At 40.1% G+C, this 13,692-nt stretch overlaps 2 protein-coding genes across 16 annotated transcripts in view; one reads left to right on the top strand and one right to left on the bottom strand.

Annotated features, from left to right (window-relative positions):
• The window catches only part of LOC111243691 (1-phosphatidylinositol 4,5-bisphosphate phosphodiesterase zeta-1-like), a 49,098-nt gene extending 37,966 nt beyond the window's left edge, over nucleotides 1-11,132 (top strand). For all 10 annotated transcript variants that reach the window (XM_022789627.2, XM_086982116.1, XM_086982115.1 and 7 more), the window contains 11 exons: nucleotides 85-170; nucleotides 1,863-1,989; nucleotides 2,097-2,182; nucleotides 2,448-2,530; nucleotides 4,877-4,993; nucleotides 5,480-5,613; nucleotides 7,333-7,520; nucleotides 7,883-8,068; nucleotides 8,337-8,497; nucleotides 8,745-8,880; nucleotides 9,065-11,132. In XM_022789627.2, coding sequence (XP_022645362.1) covers nucleotides 85-170; nucleotides 1,863-1,989; nucleotides 2,097-2,182; nucleotides 2,448-2,530; nucleotides 4,877-4,993; nucleotides 5,480-5,613; nucleotides 7,333-7,520; nucleotides 7,883-8,068; nucleotides 8,337-8,497; nucleotides 8,745-8,880; nucleotides 9,065-9,330 — 1,570 coding nt within the window. In that variant the 3' untranslated portion in view covers nucleotides 9,331-11,132. The remainder of the gene's footprint in view (nucleotides 1-84; nucleotides 171-1,862; nucleotides 1,990-2,096; nucleotides 2,183-2,447; nucleotides 2,531-4,876; nucleotides 4,994-5,479; nucleotides 5,614-7,332; nucleotides 7,521-7,882; nucleotides 8,069-8,336; nucleotides 8,498-8,744; nucleotides 8,881-9,064) is intronic.
• LOC111243693 (uncharacterized) lies at nucleotides 10,695-13,658 on the bottom strand. Of its 6 annotated transcripts, none has more exons than XR_015322543.1 (4): nucleotides 13,514-13,658; nucleotides 13,111-13,217; nucleotides 12,366-12,488; nucleotides 10,695-11,705 (listed from the first exon to the last, which is right to left on the bottom strand). XR_015322543.1 is itself a non-coding variant. In XM_086982120.1 (4 exons), the coding sequence occupies exons 2-4, from the start codon at nucleotides 13,061-13,063 to the stop codon at nucleotides 11,490-11,492; spliced, it is 417 nt and encodes a 138-aa protein (XP_086838246.1). In that variant the 5' UTR covers nucleotides 13,064-13,211; nucleotides 13,514-13,647; the 3' UTR covers nucleotides 10,695-11,489. The 6 variants fall into 6 exon arrangements, 2 of the variants coding, with proteins under 2 accessions (XP_086838246.1, XP_086838247.1); XR_015322542.1 differs by having other exon boundaries at nucleotides 11,975-12,488; nucleotides 13,514-13,656; XM_086982120.1 differs by having other exon boundaries at nucleotides 12,986-13,211; nucleotides 13,514-13,647.
• Nucleotides 13,659-13,692: the final 34 nt, after the last annotated feature.

The raw sequence follows: 13,692 nt of genomic DNA on the forward strand, positions 1-13,692 counted from the left end.
CTTAAGAGTTGCATTTGTCTTCATTGTGTGCGCTGATAACAGTAGCAGCACACAAACGCTGTATACTGATATTTTTCATTTCAGGTACCTATTGAATCATCAACTAGTTGGTAGCTCTAGCGTTGAAGGATATATCAAGGCGCTACGAAGGGGTTGTCGCTGTCTTGAATGTAAGTTGTTTGATCATCATTTTTTTTGCATATATGTACGCTGTCGTTGTCTATCTAATATGTGTAATCTTTTCAAGTTCCTTTTGCGGTACGACGCATGCCCAAGTGTAGCTAAATGATACGGTTGCTCTGGTTGCTGACAAGATGGCAGATATCGGATTAGATCCCAACGTCGTGGACCGTTACGATTTTTCTTGCGAAGCCCACAAAACAAACCCGACTTACGGTAGTCTCGTATATATTGCAAAAGAGAGTGCGACAAAATATGTCTTGACCTTGCACTCTTCTATCTTCGAAGATATTTGGAAGCTGGACTCACGCATGCATCCAGCTTTTCTGTCGCCTCCATAATAAACTAAAGTTACTGTTACAGCACATTAACTATTGCATTTTAAACGAATTTACACATGTGATACGGAACAGTGTACATGTATGCTGTTTCGTAAGTTGCACAGTGGATTACGCATATAGAGAAAGAGCGTGCATACTGGGTCACTACGGTAGTAGCGCATTTTTTGTGACCTGTTACGGAAATGGTGCTGCATCATAATGAATTTCAGTCACTTCTTAAATGCTCCTACTTGTACGTAAAATACTCTGCGTTATCACGACGTCAGTTTTGACAACGCCGGAAGCAAGTACGAAATGCAAAAGCAAGATAATTTTAAGATCGGAACGGGTTCGCGTTAATCCAGTCATACGGAGACGCGACTTATGCTTAAAAAACCCCCTTTTTTCTTCCGAATTAAACTAGGTTCTGCATATTACTTTCCAAGGTTATTAACGTTCTTTGCGCCTGACCGGTTTTCCATCGATGGATTTAAGTTTTTTCGTAGCAGCATTCAGGCCTGACAACACAATTCCGAAGGGAGCGTCCAAAGCATGAGCCTAACTTCTAGTTAAGCGGACGACCTGTTTGTGTCGTACGTTTATCCTCAACACCTATCCGAAACTATCTTTCGTAGTCCTTACAATGCTAGCAGAGAACAAATCGGGTAATTTGCTTGCTGGTGGCCCATACCTGTTTTCGGAGCCGTCTCTGGGGGTTAGTTTCGACATATATCGCTTAGTTTCGCAATAGCTGGCAACAGGGTTTCCTCTCTTGGCTCCAATATATTCGCTGCGTACCAGTGGAATATTCTACTCTGTACTACGGGCAAACGTTGATGTACTAGCAGTAAGCATCAATTTCCTTCCCGATATGGTTGTTTAAACACGACACAACCAAATCTGGACTGTATACCTTAAAACAAAGTTCTATACGATATACAATCAGTGGAGCACGATAGTGGCAAAGTCACGTATCGGCCCCTTCTGCTTTGCCTACCCGGAAGTGTTTTCCCAAGGCGACCTAATGCAATACCACATTACATCGTACGGCTCCGAGCCACCTTAGTATACTAGAAGCAAAAAGAGAACTGCTTGGCTGGCCTAGGATGGCACGGGATAGCCTAGGAAGGATGGAAAGTAAAACGTCGAACAGCATCAGACCTGCCCGCGGCTGACTAACGCAGATGGTAGTAAAGGGTGAAATTCCGATAGGTATAAATATATACGACAACACCAAAATCAAGCGACGCGATTTATGATGACACTATATATCTAGTTCCTAGACAGACATGACCTATTGCTCTTTATTTTTGTATTTAAAATATGTTGAACTTTTCAGCGTTCTCTAATGACTCGTTTCAGTGGACGTATGGGATGGACAGCATAACAGTGGAGGTCCAATTATCTTCCACGGGTATACCCTCACTTCGAAAATCCTCCTCAAGGACGTCATTGAGGCTATAAGGGAGTACGCTTTTGTTGCTAGTCCGTAAGTTCTATTTTGTTTGAACACAGCGTTAGCAGATACGATACCGAGAGGCTTTGTTCATTTGTTTTTAAAATCCCAAATTGAAATGGCACCTTCTTCTGTTTTAGGTACCCGGTTATCCTTTCCATAGAAAATCACTGTAGTCAAGAGAATCAAGTTGTGATGGCAAGATACTTTCGCGAAATTCTGGGAGGTAAGAGAATATTTACCGAAAAATTGAAATCACGTATATACGCATGCGTAGACTCGAAACGAACATAAAAAAAATAAACACTGAACCATATCCAGTAAAAGTACGTACGGACAAACAACGTTAAATTTCGGTCAGCTAAAGATGAGAATCATTGATAGTGTCGAAGAATGAAGCTGAAACTCTAAATGAATGTGGTAGTACCCATAGTACTCTTTTCACTTGTTTAATTATTGCCCCCTAATAAATAAATTTCCTTTTACTATAGATATGTTATGCGCCGAGGCAATCGGGGCTGACGAAGTTCAACTACCCTCCCCCGAGCAGCTTAAGTACAAGATACTGATCAAGGTAGGTGCCTGACGTCCTTGAAGCTTATTTCCCTTGTCAATGATTTTTTGCGCCGTTTTGTATAGTTAATTAACGAAACGCATAACTTGACTTAGTAATCAAACCTTTCAGTAAGGTATGTCGCTTATTTTTTGACTGTATTATATTAACAAAACCTGTAAACTTCCCATAATTCCTTAGCGAAGTTTTCTCAGCTGAACGATTAAAAAATTTTAACATGTAGCAAACTTTTACTTTTAAAATCAAGGTGAATCATAAAACTGCTAGCATGAAAAGGTTGGTTTTCCGCTTTCCCAAAAAAAGAAGATATATCGACTTTTAAACTAAAACAGCAAATTATAATAAAACCCTTAATTAAAACTTTTGATTTCTGTATGATTGAAACAAGTTTACTTGGCGCTATAAGCAATATTGTGGTGCGATAAACCGCTGAATCTTGTCGCCTATCATGCAGCATATGGAGTACAAATGGGTGGACTCGTTGATCTTTTTGAGATTTTAGACGTATTAGTTTAGCCCTACATTAGACATCTTTATATATGCACTTACCATTGAATGAAATAGAAATGTTACAATACTGTCTGTCTTTCTTAGTTCATATAATATCCTCGTTACGAAACCTTCTTCTAAGCCTCATGCATGTTAGTGGACCCTCCGCCTTCAGGTTGCTGATCCTTTTTTCGAAGTCTACAATCTGACCTAGCAACTCTAACTCCTCTAATATTACAAAGGTGCAGAACGCTGCAGACTTACCTTGTCAACTCTTTAGCAACGATCGAGATGGTCATATGGAGAAAAGTTAAATAATAGCTACTTTCATGCAAAGTATATACAGTGATGGGCAATAAAGCGTCACTTTGATGGGTCGTTTTTTCGTGCCCTCGTTAGTACTGGTCACTCGCTACGGAATCATGCATTAATTAGTATTTCTCCACTGTACAGGTAAAAAAGAGATCCGCCTGTTTATTCTAAAGTCGATCTAGCCGAGTGAGAAGCGCATCATAGACAGGTTTGACGATCTTAAGGCGAATTACCTTTATAATCGGCCTCGAAGTCTCAACGATTCTGTGAAGTCTCTTAGTGTCGTGTCACGCACGAACGACGCAGCTGAGAAAGCGCCCAGGTAGAATTTGTTGGCCATCATTCTGTACCACCCGTCACTGACAGACAAGTTCCTCAAAATTCGTGCGAATGAAGAAAGTTATAATAACAATAATAATAATTATTATTGTTGTTGTACTTTCTTGTGTTCGTGACGTAACGAATACTGCGTTGGTCCGTTGACTTGAAAGAGCCCTGTGAGGTGGCCCATCAATAGCGATCGTTCAGTTTCAGGAGTACATTCTGAATAGGACCTTTAATTTGGTAACTTAATGCGAATTGCATGGTGAAGGAAACCATATTATGCATATCTGGTCGTAGGAGTTTTAACGTTACAGAGCCTGGAAGTAGTAAGTTAAGGGAAGATAATAAGTAATAGTATTTTCCCTATCCGCGTAAATTGTAAAGCACACACAGAGCTTCCGGAGCTGTCGAACCTCTACCTTGCATTGTACACTTGCATTTTGCCTAAAAAGGCATGTCTGCATTCAACTACATTCTAACGCTGGGGAATGTCGATTCCCTCAGGACGTCAATTCTGTTGGCTTTCCTAACGGGAACTATAAAAGGTTGTCTCTGAGTAAAATGATGTTAATGTCTCTGTTATGGTCATAATATTTTCGATGAGCTTAATAGATATTTAGTCCAATTTGCATAGGCCTTTAATAAGCAAGAATAGCTGATCAGCATAATAAGCGCCCAGATCAATTTAATGTTAATGATATAATAATAGATCTGTATATATAAAATGTAGAATGATACAGTAAATAGATCAGTATTAAAAGGATAATAATATTTACATAGAATATTTCAAGATAAAATAGGTGCCTAGTAAGCTGCCTGGCGCTACGTGAAGGGTATATTATGTTCTTCCTTCTTCTGACCTCATAATTTCTGTTAAATTTACGTACGATTTGACGCTTTGCAGATTATATCTTAACGTGGCCAATATTCTGAGATTCGAGGTGATCCTAAAAGTCTACTGAATTCCTTCCTTTTATAGTGGTGGAAAGATGGATCATGAGTGTTTCGTTAAAGCGTAGAGGTAATCCGAACTCGTCGAACAGAATTTACCGGGAAAATTTTATTTGTCTTTTTCTGCTTTCGTAGATATGGTGGCTAGCCCCACTGTACGCAATTTGTAAACTTGAAAAATGTGGGAAATCTTTTATGAGAAGAGTGCATGAGGGGCAAATGAGCGAAATATTGACACTAACATTATCGGTTTTTGTGTGGGTTTAACAGGGCAAAAAACTACCTCCTCTGAATCAGGCGGCTTGTCGGGAAACTCGCGAACGAGAGGAACTTTTGACTGTTTTGCCCGACTATGAAATGTCGGGTGACCTTAGCGACTCATCGGAGGTCAGACCAATACTTTTGCCCGAAAATCATCTATAATATATGTATAGTGCATTGATACATTAAAAGCTGTATACCTAAGTTGCTCAATAGTTAATGCGATCCACTATCTCGATCACATCGACCAGTTACCAGTGAGCGGCTTTGAACAAATTAAGGACCTCTAGAAATGAAATTTTGCACTTTATCGATGCTTGATCAGGTCATTTGGTGTGATAATTTGAAAATCCAGCATTTATTATCTTGCCTTTCTAGAGTGAATACCCAATATTATTTTTTTATTCAGAAAAAGTCAGGAAAACGCAAAATAGAGGCCGAAATAGGTACGTAACGGTGTTTTCCGTTACCAAAATGTACCTCAAACCAACAATGCATGTATTACGAATTCGACACTTTGTGTTTGATCTCGAAATAGGCACATATTAGCCAATGTTATAACTTTAGGCAAAAAAAAAAACCTCAAAGTTACAATCGTTTTGCATCTTGCAGATATCCGAACAACTTGGAAGCGCATCATCCAACGAAACCGATGAAGATAAGAAATTATTTCAAGTTGATGATCTCGATAACTCCAATGGAGGCAGCAACAATAACAGCTGTAATACGTTTGGGGAAGAAAAGTCGTAAGTGCCGTACACTTTTACCACATCTTCATGTTGGAACACTTCAGAATATACGTGTCATTAAGTGTTATATAGAGTCCACTTTTTATACGCGGGCCACCCACGCGGGCAGACTTATAGTGGTATAAGTCTCGAACAAATTATACAGCGCTCTGAAGTTAATCGGCCATACTTTACTCGCGTATTTACGAACATTCGCCTATTAACGCTCGCCTAAAGACAGGCTCTATCAATTACTACTCGTAGACTAAAAGTTTGTGTCCCCGTATATTTACCTAGACCGCTCGTTCTCGTCGCCATAAAAAATACCGTAGTAAGAGCATACTTCAAATCAAAATTTTTTGCAGAAAATTATGGATGATAGCACTATTAAAAATAAATAGAATTACTTTTTTATTAGTGCAATTATCAATTTTTTGTTTTAGCTACGAACATGGTAATCTATATTGTTATTGGTGATTGATGTGTCCCTTGAATAGTCAACCATGACTTTACTGGGCTATCTATTAGCTAGCTGTTCCCTAACGATCTCCGGGACAACGGGATGAACGTAATCGGACTTCTATTCTGGTGTATACAGTTTACGAAATGTTAAATCGATATATATCATACTAGTCCTTTGTTTATATAGGATATAGCCGAGCGAAAAATAGATAAAAAGACGTTGTCATAAGAAAAAAAGCCGATCAGACCACTGTTGTAGAAGTATGGCCTTCTCATCACAGCCGCATGTTGAATACCTTAAACTTCTCTGACACGTAGTCAGTATGCAACGCACCGTGACAATAGCTTGATTCCGTAAGTTAATTACTAGTCGGTCAAGTAGACTGGTTTGTAGTTAGCATCCACACGATAGTACACTGGCGTATATATATAAGCTACCCAATGGTAGGCTGCGTTCTATTAGTGGCTGGACAGATATCGAATACATTTTAGAGAATGAGCTAACATGATCGAAGAATTGAATGTTTGTAACGGCCTCTAAAACGTTGGTAGCTCTAGGTCCGAACGCGTCATGTATACGTGCTATACCTGCTCAAAACATGGAGAGTGAATGACGACGACAGCGAGAACTCCAGTTATGCGGCAATATGGATACATAATACGCCGATGTGGGGCATCTAAAGTAGGCTTACAGCAGCGCGAAACGAAGTATATGCGTGAACGCATTGTTTTTTCTCATTTAACTGCACACTTGTACCTCCCAGCTATAGACCTAGGCTATCTCACTCGAAGCCTGCTTGTATGTCTATAAATATGTAGATGCCATGCCCTCTGCTGGAAGAAGCCGGCATTCTTCAAGCTAAATCAAATCTGTCGTCAATGGGAAAGTATCTAATGCGATAACTGTTGCATAGAGTTCTGTTAGGCCCCTTACATCTTGTTAGGCATCTTACAAAATTGGATTCGTATCCACTTTGCTAACGGTGCTCGTTTTATTTTTTCAGTTTTTAAAATTTAATGAACTATTTGCGCATTGGGGAATTTCGGTCGTTTACCTACACTATAGTCAATTTGATAGCCTACGATAACCGAAGTGTTTAAGCGTACTCTGAAAAGCGTGACATTTTCTTTTCCGTACGGCCATGGGTTCACGGGTAAGAGAGGCCTGCGAAACAAGTCCAAGGGGACGATACCTACGTACACATAATTTTATCTAGTAATATATATGTTCCTAACAAATTTGCTCCGTGTCAACAAATGTGTGTCCTGTTTCAGATCCTGGATCGGCGCCTTCAGTGAAACAAAAGAGCGAAATATTTCCCTACGTCGCTCGTTAACTAGACGAGCTTCGTCAAAAGTTGGCGGTGGATCGAGAAAACACAGCGCGTTGGCTTCAGAACTATCTGACCTTATCAATTATATCGTAGCTACCCAGTTTCGCTCGTTCGAAGATACAGAAAAATGTAAGGTCGCATTTCGGTTTTTCTCGGTATCTTCGTGCAATGTCGGTAGGTAAAAGACCTACCGACATTGCACGAAGATTTCAGAAAGCAGTATTTCTGCATGAAACTTGGAGATTTCATTGAAGATCGGGGACGTCACTCAGCCTAGGAACAATTTACTCCATTAACACAGTCATTATATATCGTATCATCTCGTATGTAGAAGTCATGGCAAATAGATTGCCACTAGAATAGGAAGCTACATCAGGATAACTAGGTTTTTTGAGAACCTAAACCGAATAATTTGGTTATCATTATATAAACACGACTGACTTTCATTTAATATTAAGGCTTAACGTACGGTGATATCGTGTTTCCAACAGGGAACTTCAATCAGATGGCATCGTTTAGTGAGACGAAATACTTTAAAATCTTATCAAATGAGGAGGGCGTGCAAGACTTAATGAGGTACACACAAAAATTTCTTGCCCGAATTTATCCAAAAAGCAGCAGAACTTCATCAACTAATTACGATCCTATTCCCATCTTCAACGTAGGATGTCAGATTGGTAAGTTTTCGTCAGTCTGATCGCTTCTTTTTTATCAAAACACCTGAACATTTATGATGCGTGCAAACGCTTAAGGTCAGCAAAGGGGTCAATAATTGACTCATTCATTCGTACCATGTAAGTGAAGCTTACTTCGAGTTTCATAATGCTATATACTATGATCTACCAACAGATCGTATCTTAGACGAAAAAGATTCCCTTCAATATTGTGTTAATAAATTAATCATACTAATATGGGTTCCTTGTTTTTTTTCCCATTTCATTTTAGTGGCACTCAATTATCAGACTTCAGATCGTAGCATGTTTTACAACGTGGCTAAATTCGCCCAAAATGGCAATTGCGGTTACGTTCTCAAGCCGCAGATACTGCGTGAAGGGTTCAACTTCAATCATCCACCAGCCTGTCTGCGTCGGATACTTAACATAAAGGTGTATCAATAGAAACGATAAGCGCAGCTGAAAGGTGTTATTTGAACATTTTGGCCCTCTATAACGCTATTAAATCTGCTACTAACTCTCCTATAATCTAATGGTATTAAGGCGTTTTGAAGGATCGAGAAGCCAATATAGCTATTATATTATGTATTGGGGCCGGCCACACCTGTGCACAATAGTCAATACACAATTCCTAACTGAATGCTAGCTCGAACACGTTCTTTATGCGTACTTTTCATAGATCATCAGCGGACAACACATCCCTAAACCGGATGAAGCTCTTGAAGGCGAGGTAGTCGATCCGTATGTCGTGCTTAAGATAGTCGGCCATCCATCGGACTCGTACAGAGCGAAAACCGAGTTCGTTAAAAATAACGGTACGCCCTAGTCAGACAGAGCCTTCTGTAACTTGCGCCACTCAGCGTGTTTATGTGATTCCTGTTATAGCGAGGAGCAACGAAAGCCTGCTCTTTTCGTTTTTAGTTATGCTCGTCAAGGCAGACTATATATACTGTCTCACATCTCTCGCTAAACCAATGCCTTGTTCATGTGTGTCCATAGGATTCAACCCTCACTGGAACAAATCCTTCAGCTTCACGATTAACGTCCCCGATCTCGCTACGCTGGTTTTCATCGTTAGGGACGATTCCAGAACTGGTAAAAACCAAAAGTTAGGGAAATACGCCATACCCGTGAGCGTCATTCAAGGCGGATACCGACACGTACATCTGCGGAATGCGGCATTCGAGAAAATTGTTCCAGCTACACTTTTTGTCCATGTGTCAATTGGTACTTGTCCCCAGGAGGAGTTGGAGTACGGCAGCTAAAAGAGTTCAATGGAAAGTTGCTGTTTCGTGACTTGTACATTAGCAGACTTTGCCGAACAAACATGCCGAAGCCAAGGATCTAGTCCGATTTGATCGTTCGCTTAAGTGAACTCAGCTACTGGACGACACAATAGTGGTCATACGCTTTGTCGTTAAGCTATCAACATGTTAGCAATTAATTCCCTAAGAAGGAGATGTTAACAAGGACGTAACGACGGGTCGTATAGTAAAGTTGAGAATAATGGAGAATTTGTTATTAATTGGCACTTACAGCTAACATATAACCTAAGGGAACCTGAATATTGGAAACGATTCAGTGTTAAACGAAGAGTCGAGTCATCGCTTCAAAGATGAGCTTAGCTGACATTTTCGTTGGCTATACAGATAGAGAGGCTAGCCAACAATGGAACAACTCAGTATAACCTGTGGGTTACAGTTTTTGACTGGTTCTTGATTTGACTTACCCGGCTGGTAAATACCAGTGCTGGCTTCGGTACACGCCTACCGTGCTGTGAACGAAATAGAGGATTCAATAGTCTCCTACCGAATGGTCCGGTCGTTGTTTTGACAGCTGCTAATTTTAGGTGGAAGGGGTATTATGCGACCCAGCGACGTAACATCAACCGCATCAGATTTTCGTTATACTATATTTAATGGCTTGATTAAACATTGTATAGATATAGAGTAGACGATATAAATATAGTAAAAATGCGCCGGCTCGAGATGTATGTAGCAAATATCCCAGAACAGCGGATCAGTGTGAATGTGAAGCCCCAATAAACAGACGCAAATATCTACATATATCCATCTGATCTAAATTGATCTTATGATAAGATACCGTACATCTATACATTTGGTGTCAAATCGTTCTTCAACTGCTGTATTTATATCGTATTATCGATATTGTTCCTTTAATGCTGAACACGGACTTGCCATCATCTTTTTACGAAACGTAGTAAGTTAAATTACCAACCATGGCATGGCTGCAACACTTGCCTTCAGTTTTCTCTATCTATCAAGCTATGTGGTCCAGTATATATATAGAAGAGATACAATTCCCTCGAGTTGGTATAGTAGAACAGAAAGATGTCTAACTTTGGGCCATTTTTGTCTTTAGGTTCACAGATGCAAAATCGACCACGTTTTGTTTGATGATTCGATTGTCCTAGAAATACTCGCTACTATATCCGTACTATACTACCGTATATATATACATATATATATACGTACCATCACCAGGTGATAACGAACACGTTACAATCTTGTATCCTTACGCGAAATAACTAGTTCAACGTAAAGTTACTGTTGCTAGATCTATATAACGTATCAGTATCCTTTCCCCCCTATACAAAAGGACTTCTTAATTGGAGTAAGGAATACACTTAATTTATTTTTGTTTTTTTAATTATTAGATCTATATTATCCTTAAATTACTCTTAAAAAAGAAAACTACTACATTATGAATAATTGTATATCATGAGTAATTAGAGTATAATTGCTCGAATGCTCTTAAATTTCAAGTGTTATCTGTAGATGTTAAATTTTGGCTATTTTATCTTTGCTGATGCCTCGTTTGCGTCTCTTGCCGTCTACTTGGCCATAGAGTCATCTGAAAAATATATGGCGACGAAGCATATGTCTTGCTCGACCCTCGTGTTCATCCAGTTCTCGTCACCCACATTGTATTGTAATGTAAATATAATAAAATAATAACAGAGAAAAAAGTTATCCTTCTGTGGTTTAAACGGTGGTACTCGACTTATAAAAACAGAGAAATAAAGTTAATTTCTATATCTATACAATCGTATCGTTTCCTTATAAGTAAATAATACAACTTCTATATAATATTGTGTGAATATACAAAATGTTTGAAAAATTGAGTTTGGCCGGAACTGATGGCACCTGTTGATAGGCTGCAAGAACGATCTCATTCAGATGTTGTCCTGGTGCCAGCCAACAAAAGCATTCTTGATCATTACGTGTATTCGGTTTAACTGTCGTTCGTTTTAACCACGGCTCCCATTTAAGGTCTAAACTTCTCACAAATCCTTACCAAAAAACCCCATCCATATCTTTAGACTCTTACTTTATAGCAACGATGAGCGACTCGACATTGTTAGGTTGTTATCATTCGCATGGCCATGTCCATTATACTTTAACTATACTTTGACCTTCGGTAGAGTAGCCATCGACAGTTTTACCGCTTTATAGAATATATAAAGAGGCTTTTTCACATGCACTTCACGAGGTTGTGATGGCTTGATAGATATTTCGCGAAATACTACTGCGTTCAGAACGTAGACACCGACCGGAAATTTCACCCTTTCAGCCGCAATAAGAACATCTTCCGGGTCGTGAGCGAGCCAGTTGTCCATCTACATAAAACAAAATTGTTAAGGAGCAGGATTGCCAAAAGTGCCCGAACCCGATTCTATTTCTATATGAAATTATAACACGGTAGGCCGTTTCTCAATTAGCCAGGAAGTTTAAAATCTGGGCGGAAGTTAGCCTGAAGGTGAAGACCAACCTCTGCTCGTCACTAAAACAAGTTCACGTCTTTCTTAGCAGAATTAGTGGGTGAACGACTGCTTGATTCAACAAATTTCTTTGCTCAAATGTATGCTATATTTCGAGTTTTACGTACGGCGTTGTCGTTAGGCATTGCATCAAACGGGAGACTCCGAACATGAATAGAAGTGTGTCTATGCACGGACTCGACCCTAAACCGCGACGTATCCTTAAGATTATCGGACAGATACGTTACGGAAGCTGTCATTTCATATGGAAGCCAAAAGGACGGGTCTCCCGTGAATTGATTCTAGGCCGCATGAACGCGTGTGTGTTAATTAATAAAAGGTCCATGGGAAGCGTACGGTCGTCATAGACGGGGCATGGTTCAGTCTCCACTACCAGCTGGAGAAAGACCAGGGAAGAGAATGGCGTCGCCCAGGACAGCAACCGATTTCGCTAGCAGTGGTAAGTAGGGAAGGCAATGATAGTCCTTACAATGGATACTGTTAGTATGAGATACTCGCCGAAACAGGCCATGCAGTCCGCTGTCTCGAGTTCCCCAAGAGATGCACGGCCCATTGGCACGATAACCGAAAACACGTCGTGTAATGACAGCGCCAGAGCCCATCGCCAATCTCGATCAGTTCCTGGATTAGAGCAAAGAAAAATTTAATGTTGGCTTCAGCCCACTTATTCTCCCGATTTGGGTATCATTATGGGGTTTTGCATGCCTCAAGGGGTAAGGTCAGTGGTCAAACACATCCTATTATCCATTTACTTTGCACTACTTCGCATAGCTGTGCGAAAGCGCCTGGACAGGCGTGTAGAAAATAAGGAGGCCAACCTCCAACACATGTTAAAATTGCATCATTTTACGTCAACGTTTATTTAAACAAATCCGCCCGATTTGCTTAAAGATAAGCGGCTGGATGGTTCTTAATGAATTGTAGTGAAGTAATTACACTTGTTGCATACCGAGCAGTGGTAGAATTGAAGCTAGCCTGTTGAAGTTTAACTCTCGGAATGACGTTTGACATAACGCGTAGCTGCCTAAATACTGGACATAAAACTAAAAATAATTTCTAACTTTTGGGACAACAACTCTGCGCGCCGTGACATAAGCGGACAACGACGCGATCCTTACCGTCCAAGACATTGCTTTTGTGATGCATATTTCTACACTTTTGATTCGACAGAAGTAATAGCTGATGACAAATAGCATTGCGGACTCGAGATTCTGGAAGGCGAGTGCCCAAGTTAGGTCTGTACCTCGATAAATGGGAGCGTAAGTTGAGAGGGATGGTTTAGACGGTAGCGTGTTGTGTAGACTGTGTCAGTCTGACGGCCGGAGCGATTTTTCGTAAACGTAACTGCAACTTCAAAATGCAAACGAGTTAAACCAGCTAGCTGAAAACCTGACATCACGTACACTATTGAAACCCTGCTGTTCCGAGTAAACCTGAACCAAAATATATGATGGTCGGAAAGTAGGCTTTTTTTTTTTACGCATCAGCGACAATCCTAGATCGTTGTTCGAAAGTATTACAGTATACGGAACAACATGACAAGTGGATATATTGTATACATAAATACACATACTCAAATCGCAAAAGGTTCATTTTAGAGCTATTGTTAATCATCCAAGTGTTTCAACGGGTGCTATCATACTCACCTGGTGTTTCACGTCCCAGTCGAATAAGTGAAGCACGATGCACACTAACCGATAAAAATACACTATTTTTTCGTGTAAAGTGTTTCAGCCGTGAGGAAAACAAGACAGCGAGCTTCAATCAGCTGTTCTGGTATGGCATTGAGAAGCTGCACCCAGTCAGCTGACCAGTGTTATAGAAT

This window comes from Varroa destructor, unplaced genomic scaffold (genome assembly GCF_002443255.2).
Source record: "Varroa destructor unplaced genomic scaffold, Vdes_3.0 BEIS01000002.1, whole genome shotgun sequence".
Lineage (NCBI taxonomy): Eukaryota > Metazoa > Arthropoda > Arachnida > Mesostigmata > Varroidae > Varroa > Varroa destructor.

What these genes read in the sequence shown, in the direction of transcription:
- LOC111243693 (XM_086982120.1), bottom strand. Translation starts at nt 13,063, where the DNA reads ATGCTATTTGTCATCAGCTATTACTTCTGTCGAATCAAAAGTGTAGAA. An exon ending in CAAAAGCAATGTCTTGGACG is followed by an intron (nt 12,489 to 12,985) that starts GTAAGGATCGCG and finishes GCTCTAATCCAG; the next exon opens with GAACTGATCGAGATTGGCGA. An exon ending in GGACTGCATGGCCTGTTTCG is followed by an intron (nt 11,706 to 12,365) that starts GCGAGTATCTCA and finishes TGTTTTATGTAG; the next exon opens with ATGGACAACTGGCTCGCTCA.